Genomic DNA, 18,864 nt, shown 5'->3' on the forward strand with positions numbered 1-18,864 from the left:
GGCTTTTGATGTGATAGTAGTCTGCTGTGCAAGGATAAGCAAGTTTCACCCGATTTATGGAAATCCATTGTACAGTGTACATCAAACACACAGTGTGCACGACACTTATAGAGTTTGGCCAAATAATTCACTTTCCCTCTGTTGTCTGAGATGGTGCATGGGGAATCTAGACACAAAAGTGACCGCTGCATTGTGTAGGCTGTGTATTCTGGGGTGAACACAGTTGCTGCGGCGATGATTCTCTCCACGTAATGTACAGTGTGTGTGTGCACTGGTCAGGGTTTGTCCCTACATTGCTTTAAATTCATGCTAGGATGGCTCCATTTTCTCAGAGAGGGGCTGGTGTACAGTAAGTGGGAATCGGAAAAACAAAATTCTTCACAATAAGTTTTGTTTGACTGTACCTGATTAATAGCAGAGCGTAAGAACTCTGATGAGCAATTCCATCTCATTCGTGACTGAATGAAGTTATTTCTAACCTACGAGTCCACAAACAAAAAGCCACTTCACAGATGAGCGTGGTTGTGCACATCTCTACTTTCTCTCTCACACAAGAGTAACCCTAGAGGGACAGCTTTTAAGCATGATTCAGTCTTGCATGGATGAGCTCGACATTATGGGACAGACCTCAAAATTGTGTAGTTGAGAGCAGAGCCAGAGATTGTCATCTGGGCAGCGCAGTTAAAACTGTCGTCTTTGTGGTCTGATGATACTCCTCATTTGCGTCATTTGCCGTATCCATTTTATTTCCGTAAGTACCCAGGCAGGTTTTTTCTTTCTTTTTCATACCAAGTAGCATTGTCTTTTTTTCCCTTCTCTTCACTTCTAATGCTTGTCCCCATTCCCCCCCCCCCCCCCCCCCCCCTCTCTCTGTCCTCAGCCCGGCCGCACGACTTCTTCGACGCGCAGACCATGGACACCATCCGGCACCGAGCCATCTGCTTTAATCTGGCGACCCACATGGAGAGCCTGGGTAGTGGGCATAGTGTGGTCTTCCACAGCACGGTGAGTATGCGCGCCTGGCAGCCTCCGAGTCGCCTGTGGGCGGGCGCGTGGTCCTCCCTCCGCGCTCTCCCGCCACGGCTGCCTGCCTCGCAACACCCCCCCCCCTCCTCAGGGGTTTTTCCGTGGTGCGCCCACAGCCACAGCCGCAACCACGCAGCCCCTCTGGGCCCCTGGAAGAGCGAGAGAGAGACAACAAGTAAGAGTTTCACACTGGAGGGGTGCCACTCCGTGTCACACTTAACAACCCACGTTAGACGGGTCGAGGTGGACGGGTGCGCTCTGCTCCGACCACAGCCAGGGAAGAGGGAGGCTTTTTCTGCAGCTGACGTACAAAAGGGCTTACGCTGCACTCAGCGTTATTGCTGCCGCTGGAAACAAATCCTCCTCGTCCTTTTTGACTTTCACTAGTGCAAAAGGGGGCTCTAAATGTCCGGTTTGAAGTTTCGAGTTCTAGGCAATGTGCGTATCTTTTTTTTAGAGAACATTCCCTTAACTGGAATGCATTACTCAAATCAAACAGCAGGTGTCGTCTATGCTGGATAGACCTCTGTGCATAACTGCATGCCATACCCTTGTTTACAGTGGTATACTCCACCTAATGTGTCCACTTATACTCCATACTCCATGTGTATACTGTGACGATAGCCCTTAATCTAATTCAAACCTTAGTTCTGATTAGCCCTTAATCTAATTCAAACCTTAGTTCTGATTAGCCCATAATCTAATTCAAACCTTAGTTCTGATTAGGACATCAACATTATCTCAGCTCTTATGAAGTACAGTACTGTATATTTGATGGTGTATGAAGAAATAATGAATTAGAATCATATAATCATAATCATCTACAGAATCGTAATCATCTACACTGATACATTCTGTATATTTAATCCCTCAATACACGTTCAGAACTGAAGGATTTCAACTGTGTGCTTTATTGTTGTCATGTTTATGTCGCCATGCTGATTTATGGCAGTCTATATAACAGAAGTGAAGCTAAGGGTCATGTGCTCCAGCTTATATAATGCCTCCCTGTGCAGGGCATTCAAAGGGCACCTGCGTTCATGATGAAGGGAAAATTCTGAATATGGGAAGTCTTTGGGTTAAAATACCTTTCTGCAGGGGTGTTTGTTGTTCTTCTTGTTGTTGTTTATTGGTCACATTAGTAGTCCCTCATGTGGCCCGTCTCAGGTGTTACGTGTTAGCCGCTAGTCTCTGACCGTGGTGGTGTGTGAATGAATACTGTCCAACAAGAGGCCGGCGCTCTCGCCTGTGAATGGCTTTTTGAGCACAGGGTTTTTTTTCTCCCTTTCGTTTTTTCTGAATGGCTTGTAATTTCCCATTAGGACAGCAGAGGGCAGTATGTCACAAGTCGGAGACGATACAGTACAGGGAACAGCAGAGCCTCCAACACCCCCCCCCCCCCCCCCCCACCCCCTCTCTTTTTTCATTAAAGAGGATCAGTGCTCCTTGGTTCTCCCGCTTCTCCTCCTCCTACTCCTCCCTGGATGTGCACTGATATGCTGCAATCCTGTCCTCAATTCACTATTTTCTTTATCTGGATGAGAAGCACATGCTGCTGCTTAGTCGTGTGTGTGTGTGTGTGTGTGTGTGTGGTGGGGGTACATGCTTCTGTTTGTTCATTAGTGTGCATGCATGTGAGTAAGAGAGTGTATTTGAAGGTCCCTGTTATTGGTGTCTGTGTCTGTGTGTTTAGGGAGGGGGGTGTATGTTTATGTTTGTTCATTAGTGCGCATGCATGTGAGTAACAGAGTGTATTTGCAAGTCCCTGTTATTGGTGTGTGTGTGCATGAGTTGGGGGTGGGGTTAACACGTGCCTTAGTGTCAGCATGCATGCATGATTGTGTGTGTTTGTGTGTGTGTGTGTGTGTTTGTAAATTAATGAATGTGTGTGTGCAGGAGGCAGCAGCTAATGATAATTCTAGCTCTGTGCTCTTTAGCAAGGTGCCAGTGTCCCACGTGGGACAGTGCTGGCAGGATGTCTCTGGGTGTTCTTTTCTCCAAATGGGGGTATGGTGTGTATTTGCATGTGTGTGTGTGTGTGCGTGTGCGTGTGTGTGCGTGTGTAGTTGCGTGTGTAGTTGCATGTGTGTAGATGTGTGTGTGTGTGTGTGTGCGTGTGCGTGTGTAGTTGCATGTGTGTAGATGTGTGTGTGTGTGTGTGTGTGTGTGTGTTTGAGCGCAGTAGGACTGCGGGTGGAGAGCTCCCATATTGACTGGAGAGCATGTTAGAGACTAGAGTGAGGAGAGAGCTCAGACGGGAGGCTTTGAAGGTGACAGCGGTTTTGTTTGAGTTTCTCTCCCTCCTCTGCTTCTTCTCCCTCTGTCTGTCTTTATTTATTTATTATGCTGCTGCTGCTGCTGCTGCTGCTGCACACATACACACACACACACACACACACACACACACACACACACACACACACGCTGCTGCTGCTGCTGCACACATACACACACACACACACACACACACACACTGCTGCTGCTGCACACATACACACACACACACACACACACACACACACACACACACACACTGCTGCTGCTGCTGCTGCACACACACACACACTGCTGCTGCTGCTGCTGCACACACACACACACACACACACACACACACACACACACACACACACACTGCTGCTGCTGCTGCTGCTGCTGCTGCTGCGTGACTCACACACAGCGCTGTGACTCATCAGCTCAGCCGACGTACATGCAGAATGGAATCTCTCTTCTAGAGGACAGGAGTGCACGTACACACACACACACACGTGCGCGCACGCGCACACACACACTTACACACATAGGTATAATAGGCAAATAGAGGTAGCATGATGCCTATCAAGTCTGTCGTATGAGGCTGCTTGTCTATTGTTTGTCCCAGCCACGATGAGACAGATGGGGAGACACTGCAGAGCTGCACTCAGCAGCCTGCTTTGCAGAGGGAAGCCTCCAACCCCCCCCCCCCCCCCCCACACACACACACACACACACACACACCACCACAACCATCATGGGGTGTGTGTGTGTGTGTAGGGGGTTGGAGGCTTGGGGGGGTATTAGCGCTATGGCTGTCTCCCTTGAGCTTTGCCTGTGGTGTTTCTCCACTGCTCTCTCTCTCTCTCTCTCTCTCTCTCTCTCCCTCTCTCTCTCTCTCTCTTTCTCTTTCCCTCTCTCCCTCTCTCTCTCTTTCTCTTTCTCTCTCTCTCTCTGTTTTCCATCTCTACCGCTTCCCTTTCTTTTCCCTCTCTCTTTTGTTCAACCTCTTCATTTTTTCCCTCTCTATCCTTCCCCTCTACCTCTTTCTTGTCTTTTTCCCCTCTTTTCCCTGTCTCTCTTGCTCTCCCTCTTTCTTTTATTTCCCCCCTCTCTCTTGCTCTCTCTTTTCCCTCTCTCTGTCCTTCCCTTCATCTGTGCTCTAGTTCTGGCATGCTTGCAGCACACTGCAGTCCAAGAATTTTAAAAGGGGATTGGGTGGGGTGGGGGGTGGGGGTGAGAGAAACCCATGAAGATGAAGCTTAGGAAGAGGTTAGGAGAGGTGAGCACGCTCTTGGCCAGGAGAGGGGAGGAGTGGAGCATGCCAAAGGGGGAGGGGGGGGGGGGGGGGGTCGGCTTTAGGTGAAGTCTGAAGGTGAGCGATTGGTCAGGTGATGGCAAAATGGAAGTCCGCCCCTTCCCTCTCAACTGTTGCTAACCCTCAGGGCTGTCGTCGGTTGGGGAGAGATATAACAGAGCTGCTCACTTTTGTGCTGTGCGGAGAGATATATTCAGCTTGGGGCAGGCTGAAGATGGGGTCGGTGTTGGTATTGATGTTGGTGTTGTTGCTGTTGCTTAAAGAAGACAGCCAGTCCACTTGATGAGATCAGTGGAAGGTGACGCCGCTTCCACACGCGGCAAGGTTCTGACGACGTGCCCAAGTGCGTCATCATCGCGCTCGCGTCTGTCACAGTGCCAGGAGTCCCGATTTAGACATTTCTCATGGCTTGTCTGCATCGCCTCTCCTACCTTGTGCGCTCGTTCACCTTTTCTGTTTTTTATTCTTTCTGCTGCAGCATGGCTTTCTTCCCCTTTTCTTTTTTCACGTTCAAAATGGCGTGCCTTTGATGTGCTCAAGTAGTTTGACGTCTCACTCATTTGCCCCAGACAACACACACACACACACACACACACACACACACACACACACACACACACACACAGACACACACACACACACAGACACACACAGAGCAGCAGTAGTATGTACCCTCCTTGGAAGTGTGTTAGTGTGTGTTTGTCCTTGTATGTAGCCATATATGTGTGCTTGCACGTGGAACATATATGATTGCACAATGATATGTCGTAGACGTTGTTTGTAGACTTGTAAGTGCTGTGATTTTCCGTCTATTAACCGAGGTTTATACATTGATTTTTGCAAAATTCAGGTTAACACACAGGGGCAGGCTATACATTACTTTTCTTCATTCTTCTGTATGATTAAAGCACAATCTGATTTGATTCACTGGGCTATTGGGCACTGCGGTTAATACACGGGTGTGCTTAATACATGGCTTTGTTGTGGTGTGGGTGTCTTAAGTTGTCACCTCTGGGTGTGGCGTTGGCTCTTTGAGGGCAGTGGACGCAAATTAGCGGCGCTGTGCTGTGCTGCCGAGCCCCCCAGGCTGAAGACGGACTCCCAGGCCTCGCTAATTAAAAGGGCGCTGCAGCAGCTGCCAGCGTGCCGCAGCCCAGCTGTACGCTGCTGACGTACGTGCCGCGGCCAGAGTGCTGCCGGGCCTGTTGTTTTTGGCCGGCCGCGCCAAACAGACCGCCTCTCTTCCTCTCCACACATAGCTGGAGTTCCTCGGCACCGTAGCCAAACACAGAGAAGTGAGAGGCCTTAACCGAGAGAGGTAACCACTGCGAGAGCCGTCGACCCAAGCTAAACAACACTTCACTCTGACAGGAGGAGACAGGAAGCAAAAAGAAAATGAGGGAGAGGGGGAACGAGAGAGGAGGTGGGAGAGAGAGCTAGACGGAGGGAGAGGGGGAACGAGAGAGGAGGTGGGAGAGAGAGCTAGACGGAGGGAGAGGGGGAACGAGAGAGGAGGTGGGAGAGAGAGCTAGACGGAGGGAGAGGGGGAACGAGAGAGGAGGTGAGAGAGAGAGCTAGACGGAGGGAGAGGGGGAAGGAGAGAGGAGGTGGGAGAGAGAGCTAGACGGAAAGGAAATGTGTTTGTTTTTGGTAGGATATCTAAGCGATATCCTTGTTTTTCAAAAAAAGGAGGTTGTCCCTCCTCTCGTATGCAATCAGCTGTTGCAGAGTGACCCCCCCCCATCCTGTTTATACAACACATATTTTGATGGGAGAAATTCCAGGCATGTGTGTGTTTGTGTTTGTTAAAGTCCAAATGAAAGCCTCCTCCCACATGTCATACAGTCGTCCGTTATTTCATCCATCAATCCTAGAAGGCATGACACCACAACAAATTTGAAAAGCTAGCAGGAAGTGTGTGCACGTCGGATAAGTGTTTTGTTTACTGGCTGTTCTCCGCAGTCCAGAATGTACTGTGCTAACAGAGTCTTTGATGGAACGATCGGCACCAGAGCAATGGATCCCCCAAATAAGGCTCAAGTGTGACAGTGTTACTGTAAGTCCGACAAGTGGACTGCAGGTTGCGGTGTCCTAGAGTTAACCCAAAAGACAGTGCTCTGCGCACCATTGCTCAGATACCCAGAGACAGAGAAAATAAGAAAAACAAACAAAACGGGCTTGTAACCGTGTCTCCTCCACAGTAAGGCCAGGAGAAAGTTCCAGAAGGGATGGCAAACATAAATAAATGAGGAGTCAGGCAGTAGAGCGGTAGGAAGTGTTTAATGAGCCTGGATCTGGGAATGAGGGCACAGGCCACCTACAGCATCTACTGGAAACTCCACTGCATTGACAGCATTTTCCAGACCATTTTAATTGGTATGTTTTAAAACCACTATATCCGTGTCTGTACCCAAAACTGTGTCCGTGAATAGGTGCTCAGCCACATTTATGGCTGAAATAGCTTATAAAATTTGCCACAAAGTCAGTTTGTGTAACATGAGAGTAAAATCCTCCTGACTAATTTGCATGACTGTTTTTTTCCCCTCTTCAGTGTGTATGTGTTTGCACATTTCAGGTTTTTCTATGTACGCTGTCAGAAATGAGTGGGAACCATTCTGGAGGTTATTATTGTTGCCATTTGTGTACTTGTGAAAGTAGCCGATTTCTCAGGCTGTTGTGCGTATTTACTGTGGTGGCCCATAAGCTGGGCCTGTGGTGGCCCAACGGTCCCATAAGTAGACGGTCTCCCAAGAGTCTTTAGATAAGGGCTTCTTCACACTGAAGAATCTAGAAGTATTTATAAACAAGCACAGGACATGTAATTATGTTGCATTTTGAATACGTTGAGTCTTGTTACATGTACATGGATGATGTTTGTTGTTTTAAGCTGAAGTTGAAAAAGCACACAATCCATGTGTTTTGTGTAGGTACTTAAAAGTGTTGTTACATTGTGTCTGAGTGTTAATGTATGCTTTATTTGTGTTCCTGCGCTCCTAAAAAGTACAAAAGTTTATTATTCACTGGTCTCAGGATGCTAACAAAAACATCAGCACTTGCAGCCTAGCATTCAGTAGACAAGTGCTGCCACCACTAATTGTCAGCCAATGTTTTGTCGCCTCTTTTGAGAGGTTTGTACTCTGACATGTGAAGAGCGTGCCTCTAGGGAAACGACAATTCCGACTGCAAGGTCCCTAAATATATAGCCTTAACTCAAATCAGCTGTTAGTCTTATGCCATTTTGATCTGTAAAAAATGTCACATGCAGCCATGCTTAAATTCTGCTCACTGCACATTTATTATAATGTATTATAATATAATATTCAGTATTCATTATTGAATGCTTAGCTGGAATTATGTTTTTCCCCATCATCCTATTTTTAAAGCATGTCGACCTACGGGCATGTAATTGAGCTACGGGTTTTCTACAGGAATAGCATGTCTGAACGGGCACTGCACTAGTCCCAAATTAAAAGCATTCAGCTCTCACTGGAATCTTGGCCTGTAGTTAGCCTGCATGGAGTTCTTTACCATTGCTAAGATGATATACTTTATCGTTACATACTTTATATACTGTAAATATTTTTCAAATAAATACTTTATATAGTAACTTACATAATTTACTATGATATACAGTATTATGTGCATATATATTGCCAATACCTCCATCACTGAGAGGATACTGTGACCGGACACACCTTTGCTAGTCTGGTAAACATTAGTTGGCTGGTTTGAAAGTTTTTTAAAATCCTGTCTATGCCCTTGAAAGTTGTTTGAAATTCCTGTTTATCCCCAAATGTGTCCCTTAACCCACTTTGCTTCATTTGCAGGTAACAGCCAGACGGAAAGAGGATTCCGGCAAGGTGAAAGTCCTGTTGCACTGGACGCCAGAGGACATGTGAGTTCTACTCTGATCTTTTTTGGGTGGGTTTTTGGGGACAGCTACCTGTTGTTGACTGTCTTTATTCTCTAAATGCCGAGTCTTGCTCAGATCTTCGGTTCTTTTTCTACATGAATGCTTCCAACTGTGATGACCGCAGTTTTGATAGTTGAAGGCATGTTAGTGTGTTGTTCTTAACTGATGATCACAGCAGTGAGAACCAGCTGCGCTGTAACAATTCATAATACATTTTATGTGAGTTTATAGTGTTGACTATTGCTCTGCGTTGACTATTTCTCAGCACATTTATCATGGTTTATGGAACTTTTTAATTGGCTGTAACTTCTAGGTGACACCTGAACACAGTTTGACGTATGAAGATCTTCCCTTGTTGGTGAGATGGGCAGTACAGGGCTGAGTTGTAAAATCTTTCTGGAACTACCAGCAGAATGTATCGGTCTGACTGCAGACATCTTCAACCATTTTGCAGGGTAGGAGGAGTCTGGCAGGAAGGTTTTTTAACGATTCACATCATCCGTTCTGTTTGACATGACAAGCTCTGGTCTACTCCCCGTAACCTCGTCCAGCTCTCCTCCTGCCAGCCTTTTTCATCCGCAGTTGTGCAAATATTTGTGATGGACGGATCCCAGTCTACAGGACTCAGTCCCTGTTTCTCTTGCGTGTGAATGGGGCTCGTAGACTTCTGACCTGGTTCCTCATGCCAGAGTCCATCTCCCTGCATACTGGGATCACAGCATTGTTGCTTTCCTCAGATCACATTTTCCTTAGATTCGACCGACTGTTTTCACAACCCAGACACCAGGGTGTCGACGTTACTGTTGAAATTGGTGTGGAATTGGCCGCACCTGTCTGGTGAGTTTAGACGGGCAAAAACAGTGTCGAGTTTCAGTGCCTCCCCTTCACCTTCACGTCTGTGGAGAGGGACTTAAGAGTTTGTTGTAGTACAAGCAGAACCAAATGAACAGGCTTTCAAACCACAGCTTATAAAGTTTGAACAGCATATTCACACAGTGCATACCCATAATGTTAAAAACTCTTTTTTAACAACATTTTCAAAAGCTATTCAAAAAGTGCTAAACTAAATGGGGGAGAGAAATGTAGAGAATTGCTTGAGTGTGCACTTGCTAGTGAGGTGCTGGACGCTGGGCTTCTCTGCCTGAGCCACTCTGAGAGAGTTACTCTAATGAGATTGCCCCGTAACCAGTATGGAGAATCTTCTCTCTGTGGAGCCTCATTGCTGTAGCCTGGGGGGAGACCTCCTCCATGACGCACCCGTAGACACAACTCCGCGTCTCTTCCCTTTCATGAGAGAGGGGGGGGGGGGGGTAGAAGGGTAGAAGGAGAGTTTCAGCAGCACTCCTCTCTGGAGGGAAAAAAAACAGGGGGTTGATGCAGCATGAGCAATATTGCACCTGACAGCTTCCAATGAATGGATGGGTCCACTCTCTTCCACCCACGCCTAATATCCCCTCCTCCAGCAGCCCCTTCCTCCCTGATTAGAAGAGATGAACTGTGAGCCCAGAGAGAGAGAGGGAGAGAGATAGAATTAGAATTCAGTGATGGAGATGAAACAGTTTGCGTTGATGGAGGAAGCTGCAGATTAAAAATGTCAGCCATTGTTAAACGCGAAGGAGGCAATCACTGGCGCTTGTGTAGAAATTGCTATTGTAAATACATAGAACAAGGAAGTCTGGGCGAAAAAGCATGCATTGCTGTAGCCTTTCAGATGTACAGTAAGTGATCATAGTACTGAATGTGTTTGAACGTAATTCAGTAGTACATAGTGACCGTGTTCTGTCGGCTGCATATGGCTGATATGGATAAAGAACAGAAGAGCTCTTTGTGACTAGCTCATAAAAAGTAGTTCCAAAACTGGGGGGTGATGGATAAGTCATGGGCTCGATGAGGGGTGCACTTCAAGACAGATTGTTATTGCTGTGCAATTCTGTGTGTCAGTGTAGCTTCATGAAGATTGTTGACAACAGATAGGCCTGTGTAAACTAGGGTTGGCACAAAATATCGGCACATCAATTTATCATACAGTATATTGACTTTTTGTGATAAGCTGGTGCCAAATTTTACTGAAATAAATATATTATAAACAGACTCGTATGACAGTTTGACTTACCAGATTGAATGAATTATCAAATGGATGATGATAATCCTCTACATGGTCAAATTAGTTTTTATATTTTTAAGAACCACTAAGCTAAAACTATGCACTTTAAACACTTTCAGTTCAGTTTTAAAATGTTGTGAATAAATACATAATTTAAGCTTTTTCCCTTTTTTCTTTTACTTCATTTACACAGATACACACATGTATCGTAGATTAATCTTTATATATTGAGTATTGCTGCATTGTGATATTATCGTTGTTGTGGACAAAGTATTGTGACATTCTGTTGATCAGCTTTTACAAACAGTCAGCATGATCAATCGGCTAATCACTGATGGCTAGGTAGTTCAACAAGCTACTGAATTGTTTAAAAGAAGACTGAATGCAAACAACATGTTTGAGCAGATGGTCAGGAAGTTGCCATTTAAGTTGTAGGTCTGAGTGCAATAACCGATGTCCCGATTTGAGAAGTCATTGTGTGAGTGAGATGCGAAGAGCAAAGCTGCTGTGATGGACATGGAGAGCACAAGAATAAATCTCCCTAGAGAAGTCACTAATCACTGTATGAGAAGTTATTACTGTAAAGATTTAATATAATAAAGATGTTAATGTTTGTAAAACTATTTCCAAGAAAGTGGCGCAGTGTTAAAATCCTGTGAAGATTTCGCCTGACTCTTGAACCCATTCTCTGGAAATGCCTCACATTCCTGTTGTTCATCAAAAACCCAGCAGTCTGTGTTAAAAGCTCCGTCGGATTTCCTGTGTTGAATGATGTGCCATTCATCCACATGTGACATCCTTCTCCTAAGAGGTGGGATTGGTGCCCATGGGCCTCCATACTGGCCTTCTTGATCCCTCGATTACTACACTGAGCCTTGCAAATAGCTCAAGTGAAGAAGAAAGGTTATATTAATTATACTAAAATATTATATTAAATGAAACTAAAAGGTAATATTAAAGGTTGTGTTATTAAAACAACCAGATTAGGCTATTGGAACTGTAAGAATAATGTTTGCACTGGCACATGTGAGCTGGGGTACATTTTCTTGCACTGATGTAGTTAGAAGTAAGCTGGACATCTTGCCGAGATGTTTCCTGTTGCACACAAGACGGACGCAGTGCTCAGTCTCGTATTTATCCTCGTTACATGAAAGCATGTGTTTTCCCCTTAACAGTGCCTTTTTGAAGGCATGAAGCAGGCCTTGTGGTGTTATACCTCATGCTTTTCCAGTTCATGTAGGGACTGACTGATTGATAGGTACTTTATTTTTATCGTACGGGAAACTGTTTGTCAGTGGGTAAAACATGTCAGGTCTTTGTTGGAATGACAATACAAGCAGGATAAACTCTTTGAGCATTCCACATATATGCACCAATCATATCATAGCGTTAGTATTGCACTTAATCCGACTTGATTGAAAAGTGTAGGTTCCACCATGTTTTGCCTTTTGTTTTGAGAGAACTTGGAACAGGAAAAGAAAGCAGATATCACTGGTGTGATGTTGCCTGTTCGCCGAAGTCGCATCTGGAACATTTCTTCTAGCAGGCACTTATCCATTCTGGTTTCAAAGGAATGGTGTGTCAGAAATGTGGGGTGTTTTGGAGTCCATTAAAAAGCAGTCACACTTGTACAACGAAGTCACAACATGGTGTGTTACTTTTTGTCTATGTCTGAGAAAGTGTGTGTTTTTCATGTTTGTTTATTTCAGAGACAGAGAGAGTGTGTGTGTGTGTGTGTGTTTGTGTGTCTGTGTGTTTGTGTGTGTGGAGAAAGAAGGCTGAACACAGATCACAGATGAGCAGTTCTTTGTTGGCTCCCCATCAAGCAAGCAAATGGATGTCTTGTTTGGTGAGCGCTTGCCGGTTTTGGACTCCGGTTGAGTGCACTTCTGCTATCAGCCTCTCTGTGCATGAGCCCATCCTGGTCTACTGGTCTGTGCATGAGTTTAGCCTGGTCTACTGGTCTGTGCATGAGCCCATCCTGGTCTACTGGTCTGTGCATGAGTTTAGCCTGGTCTACTGGTCTTTGGGCCTAATGAATGTGATCAGGCTTTAGTGGGTAACCAGAGCCCACAGTCGGTTTACTATGACACATGCAAAATGATGAGGGGTGTGGCTGTGTGTGTGTGTGTGTGTGTGTGAATTTTAGGACGTCACGCATCCTGTCCCCACATACATACTCTCTGTATCTGGTTCTGTGTTCGTGGTGTTGTCTTCTCATGATTCATCTGGACGGTCCTCCCAGTCTGGCAGTGTCATGACTCTGAGATTACTGTGAAAGAGTAAAGTGTGTGTGTGTGTGTGTGTGTGTGTGTGTATACTGTGTGCCTGGAACTGTTTGCTTCATCTTGTCGTCACTCTTACCAAGAAACGACAATTCATTAAATCCCCCACGTAATTACAGAGGCTAGAGAAGCATTGGACTTTCCTGCTGTCACGTTTAGTTGAGTTGAGTTGAGTTGAGTTTAGTTCAGTTCAGTCGGGCTGAGGGTGACCCAGATCTGTTTGCTTGTTGCCATTTAATCACCATTAGCTGCCTCATGGATGGGGGACTATTTAGAGAGCATTAGCAAAGGTGTTAGACCCGTGTTTTAATTAACATGCAGTGTATGGCTGGACACAGCAGGAACCCATTGAAGCAGCAGTCCATTAGGTCCTCTCACCCTCACAGTTCCTCATCCCCCACTGTCCCCACTCCCTCCAGTGATCCTCATCCACTCCTCGGAACAGTACGGAACGCCAGCTAATCACTTCAAAAGCTACGACAGCCATGCTGTGGCTAGACTCATGGGGTAGGATGCAACTTAGGTCATTGATAATAACAGGTGTGGTGGGGCAGTGGTTACGTCACCGACTGACAGGTGGTCCACCTGGGTTCCATTATCGCTTTCGTTTTTGAGGCCATGTCGCTTTGGATAAAAACACCTGTTAAATATCAGTCAACTTTTAACTTTATAATGATGTAGTCAAAACAAACAAATCTGGCTCCTTGTTTGGAACGTACCCACATTTCACAAATGTACACTGTTTGAATTTGGCTGCGCTTGGCCTTCACATTACATTGGTTCGGATTCTCTCATATTAACTCATATCAAATTAACTGAAGAATTAGCATAAGTAGAGTCACTGACAAAGATAAAGTATCACACATGAATTTCTTTCTTGAAAAGTGGCACATGCTGAAAACATTTACCTGAGAAAAATCATTCCTATAGACTGTTTCAATGACGTAAACAATAACAAAGCTTCTACCAAAGAGGGTTGATAAAGCTAGGCAATCTTTGGTTCTACTGTATGTTTGGTCCCAGAATACTTCCAGTGGCACAGGAAGTTAACGGTAACTTGGTTGTAAACAACAGGCTAGGCTATCTTGTAATTTCAACAGATTAGATATGAACATAAGTTATCAGTAATTGGACTGCATGCTACACAAGTTTCATGACAGTTGAGACTTCATAGTCAACAGCAAGTGAAGTGTACATCCATGTAAAATCAATAATTATCTGGAAAAAATAGATACAAAAAATGACTACCTTATGTAAGCATTAACTGATCTACAGTATTTTGTCCAGATACAATCTGGAAGATCTATTTTGTCCAGATAATTACAGATTATACATGGGCTGTAACTTTTGCATTTTGTACTATTGAATAACCTACATTTGGTCTGACGTTAGTGATTGTTTTGATTGGAGTGGGATAGCACCTGCAGAGACATATTTACTCCTTTCCCAGAGCAGAAGGGGCTTTGACTGAAGTCCAAAATGGATGTCAGTTACACATAATTTTAGAAATCTATTATAGGATTATCTATTATATATTTTTTAATGAAACATGGCTAATTGAAGGCAGTTCTTGAATCATCTTTCTTCCCTCTGAAGAACACACAAGGAGAATCCAGAAGCTAAGGCAATTATTCTGTGTCTCCAGTAATACTCCAAAATGGAAAAGGGACATAGTCCAAGTGTTTGTCAGCCAGCACCAGTAAACTGTCCGCTGTTATCTTTACCCAGTGGATATGGTAGGAGAGGCCTTGCCAAATCTCCCCCGTTGTGCATTCAGTGCTCTCGATTTGGAACATAATTTACATGTGATTTGATCAGTGCTCTCAAGAGAGTCGCAGAGTGTGAATTGTGTGCCCACGGAAATGTGTGCACTTTGTGTGAAAAACACACAGAGTTTATTTGTTTTGGTTGAGGAGCTTTCACACATTCTGTGTGTGCGTGTGCATGTGTGTTTGTGTTTGTGTGTGAGTGTGTGAGAGAGTCTGGCTGTGCACAACCCCATACTAAGTAGGAGATACCCCCTCAAAGTTAAAGGTCGATGAATCATTCTTAGGAGGACATTGTTAGCCGACTAATCACATTATTAATGCCATTGTTTATTTATTTATTTCCCTCCATTAAATACACGGCAGCAGTTAATCCACAAATTGACAGACGTAGCAACTCTATTTAAAACTAATCTCCATTGTTCTTTCCTGACCCATAATATGAATCATGCAACATGCTGGCGGCTCCTTGAAGCATATGGTAGAGCACATTCATGCTTCAGAAATGCTGAGAAAATCCTTCACATGGAAGTTCTTAGGAATTGATGAACACACAGTCCTTAGAGGTTTAAGAGGTTTGAAACTCGGTGAGTGTCTGAGCTCAACATCCTGTGTGCCGTTTTAAGACCATGACCGATGAAAGTCCACTGAAGCTAACCTTCCAGAATTCTAAGGTGTTTTTGTGCTAGCCTGGTTCTACCCACCTTTTGTGTGTGTGTGTGTGTGTGTGTGTGTGTGTGTGTGTGTGTGTGCGTGTGTGTGTGCGAGCTAGCCTCGGTCTACCCACCTATCTCTTTCATCTCAGGTCTTGCTGTGATAATACAATTTTGATAATCTATTAGATTATTTTTTTTTTTCATTCTATATAAGTAAGTTATACCAAGATCTAAGGCAGGGGTCTCAAACTCCCTTTATCTGATATTTATTTTATCATTATTTTATTTATAAGCTAAGGTTGCTATCACAGGTGTCTAAAAATAGATTAAAAGACTTGCACTTTCTGTTTGTAGTTTTGTGTTTGAAAATACAGTATTTGAAAAAAAAAAACCATTGCATTTTAGGAACATTTTTTTGTATTATTCTTTAATACTGACGTGGCCCTCCAATCAGATGACATTGGCAGAAGTGGCCCCCAGCTCATTTGAGTTTGAGACCCCTGATCTAAGGTTTGTGTAATAGCCATCTTTTTTCGTAAGCAGTCATGGCTCACTGGGTTGCTGACCGTAAACTTTTTTTAATCAGGTTTTGAGCTAAAGCCTTGCTTCCTTTTCTGATGTCAGTAGTAGCCTACACTATAGCAGATGAACTCGCATGCAGGTCAACTTCACTGCATTGCAACGCAGGGTTGCCATCTTAGCATAGAGCAGATCTTAGCATAGAGCAGACTCTAGTGCAAAGAGTCTGCTCTATGCTAAGATCCATCTTAGCATAGAGCAGACTCTAGTGCAATCTTAGCATAGAGCAGACTCTAGTGCAATGTGCATAGATGTTTTTGGTCATGCTGTCGTTGCACCGTCATTTTTAGATTTTCATTTGTTTTCTTTCATTACATCAAAGTGACATACTCAAGCTACCCAATTAGATAAAAAACGCTTTGTCTGAGCTAGTTAATGTGTGCAAGTTCAACAACGTGTTTAATGACGCAAGCAACTAATCCTCTCTTCCACTAATCCTCTCTTTATAAAGTATTAGAAAGCCAAATTTTGTTGATTAGTTTGATGCGTTTTGGCAACCCTTGTAAACCTTGAAGAATTGCAGCCGGAGCAAAACGAATGTGTATAATTATTCATCAAGGGCAAAGACAATGATCAGGGTTTTATGAAAGCCTAATATATCAGCTAGCATAGTTAGCGGCGATGAAGGAAGTATAGGAATCCTATAGTGGTCAACGCCCATTAGGGTGAAACAATGGGAAACGATCCCCAATACAGCAGGCTATTTTGGTGCATGGTGCAGACTAAACGCTCCCCAATACAACAGGCTATTTTGGTGCCCGGTGCAGACTAGATTGTGTGGTAAAAGCCGTCACTCAGGGTGATTTGGTGGGATGGCTGGTTCGGTCTGCCATCAGACTTAATTTGATGATGTTGCACACAGTTATGAACACCACACAGAGCTGCTTTAAGAGGACTGGCACAGGAATACTACCTGGAACTAGGCTGGCGTGAAAATGGTAAAAACATCTTCTATATTCAAAAGCATGTTCTGTGAATTATTCTGGATTTCATACCTTGTTTCTGTAGAACTGTAAGTAAATATACGTGAGAGTGAATTTGTTGAAAGCCAGGGCTTCTGATCAGCTGAGAAAATTCTTTGTCAAGGGATGCTCTGGCAACCGATGGGGTGATGGGAATGTATGCAGTGTATTTTCCCACTTTGTGCGTGTGCGTGTGCGTGCGTGTGCGTGTGTGTGTGCGCATATGTGTGTGTGTGTGTGTGTGAGAACTGTGTACCTGGCTGCAGAGGCTGCAGCAGCTGAAAGGCTGTAAGGCGTGAACTGGCTGCCTGCCCACCGCCCTGCTGAGGGAGCGGTCCAGAGATGGAGGGGGGGCGGGCGGAGTGTGTGTGTGTGTGTGTGTGTTTGTCTCTCGGGGGCTCCAGGAATGACGCACACAGTGACGGGGGAAGTGAGGGGGAGACGGGCGGAGGGAAGGGGCTCAGACTCATGCAGGTCCTTGTGCCAGCACTCCTCTCTCCCTCTCTCCTCCTCCCCTCTCCCTCTCCCTCCCTCTCTCTCTCTCTCTCTCTCTCTCTCTCTCTCTCTCTCTCTCTGTCTCTCTCTCTCTCTCTCGCTCTAACATACCCGCTCTCCTCTCTCCCTCTCTCTCTCTCCTCCTCCTCCCCTCTCCCTCTCCCTCTCTCTCTCTCTCTTTCTCTCTCTCTCTCTCTCTCTCTCTCTCTCTCTCGCTCTAACATACCCGCTCTCCTCTCTCCCTCTCTCCTCCTCCTCCCCTCTCCCTCTCCCTCTCTCTCTCTCTCGCTCTCTCCCTCTCTCTCCCTCTCTCTCTCTCTCTCTCTCTCTCTCTCGCTCTAACATACCCGCTCTCCTCTCTCCCTCTCTCCTCCTCCTCCCCTCTCCCTCTCCCTCTCTCTCTCTCTCGCTCTCTCTCTCGCTCTAACATACCCGCTCTCCTCTCTCTCTCTTTCTTTCTCTTTCCCCTTTTCTTTGTCTTCTCTCCTCAGTTTTTCAGACATGTTCTCACTTTGTCACTTTATTTCTCTCTCTCCCTCTCTCTCTGTCCATCTCTCCCCCCCTCCATCCCTTATTCCTCTTTTTATTTGCGGCAGTGTGAGCGCATGCTGGCTAAAAGGATTAGAGGTTCAAACCTCTGCACTTCCCATTGTTCTTTCTCCCCCATTTTGTTTCTTTTCATTTTGCCAGCGTGTTCCGTGGCTGAAAGGGCATGGGAGTGGTTTGGTCGGAGGCAGACAGGGGACATGGTGGGGATGGAGAAGTTCCGCTGGCCAGGTGTGAACGCTGGAACCCTCTCTCTTTCTCTCACCCTCTCTTTCTCTGGAACCCTCTCTCTTTCTCACTTTCTCTCTTTCCACTCGGCTCTGTTTGTTTAGTCTCTCTCTAACTTGGCCCTCTACCCCCCTTCCTCCCCATCTCTGTCTGTCTTTCTCTCCCTCTCTCTCCATCTCTCTCTGTCTATCTTTCTCTCCATCTCTCTGTCCACTTCTCCATATCCCCACTTCAGGCTTTCCCTTGGGACACCTCTGCCAGGATTCGAACATTGCAGCATTTTCTTTAGAATTTTGGCTTTAAAAAACACCCATCTCCTCAGTATTGAGTAACAGGCCATGTGGAAAAGATAAAAAAACGGCGTTCCAGCCCGACGCAAGATGTTTTCGGTTATGTGTCAGTTAGCCGTCCGATGAGTCACACAGCCCCACTGTCCTGTCCTGGTGCGCTCCGCGTGGCCCGCTAAGCAGATCGGCAGCTCGGCAGCTCGCACAGCGGAAAGGCTTCTGGCCGGGGCTTGGGTCAACTTTCTCTTTTCTTCTCTCTTTCTCTCACTCCCTCTCTCCCTATCGCTCTTTCTCTGTCTCTCCTTCTCTCTCTCTGTCTACCTCACCCTTTTCTCTCTTTCTCACTGTCTCTCCCTGTCCCTCTCTCTCTCAGACACTGTCTGTCTGTCTCGCTCCCTCGCTTTCTCTGTTTCTCCCTGTCTGTCTCACACACACACTCTCTCTTTTCT

General features: G+C 45.5%; 1 protein-coding gene across 1 annotated transcript in view; it reads left to right on the forward strand.

Moving 5' to 3' along the window:
- The window catches only part of LOC121724286 (zinc finger protein aebp2-like), a 34,309-nt gene that overhangs the window by 5,782 nt on the left and 9,663 nt on the right, over positions 1 to 18,864 (forward strand). The window contains exons 5-6 of the mRNA XM_042110735.1: positions 881 to 1,005; positions 8,422 to 8,489. Of these exons, the coding sequence (XP_041966669.1) occupies positions 881 to 1,005; positions 8,422 to 8,489 (193 nt within the window). The remainder of the gene's footprint in view (positions 1 to 880; positions 1,006 to 8,421; positions 8,490 to 18,864) is intronic.

The sequence above is a fragment of the Alosa sapidissima genome, chromosome 11 (assembly GCF_018492685.1).
Source record: "Alosa sapidissima isolate fAloSap1 chromosome 11, fAloSap1.pri, whole genome shotgun sequence".
NCBI classification, from domain to species: Eukaryota; Metazoa; Chordata; class Actinopteri; order Clupeiformes; family Clupeidae; genus Alosa; species Alosa sapidissima.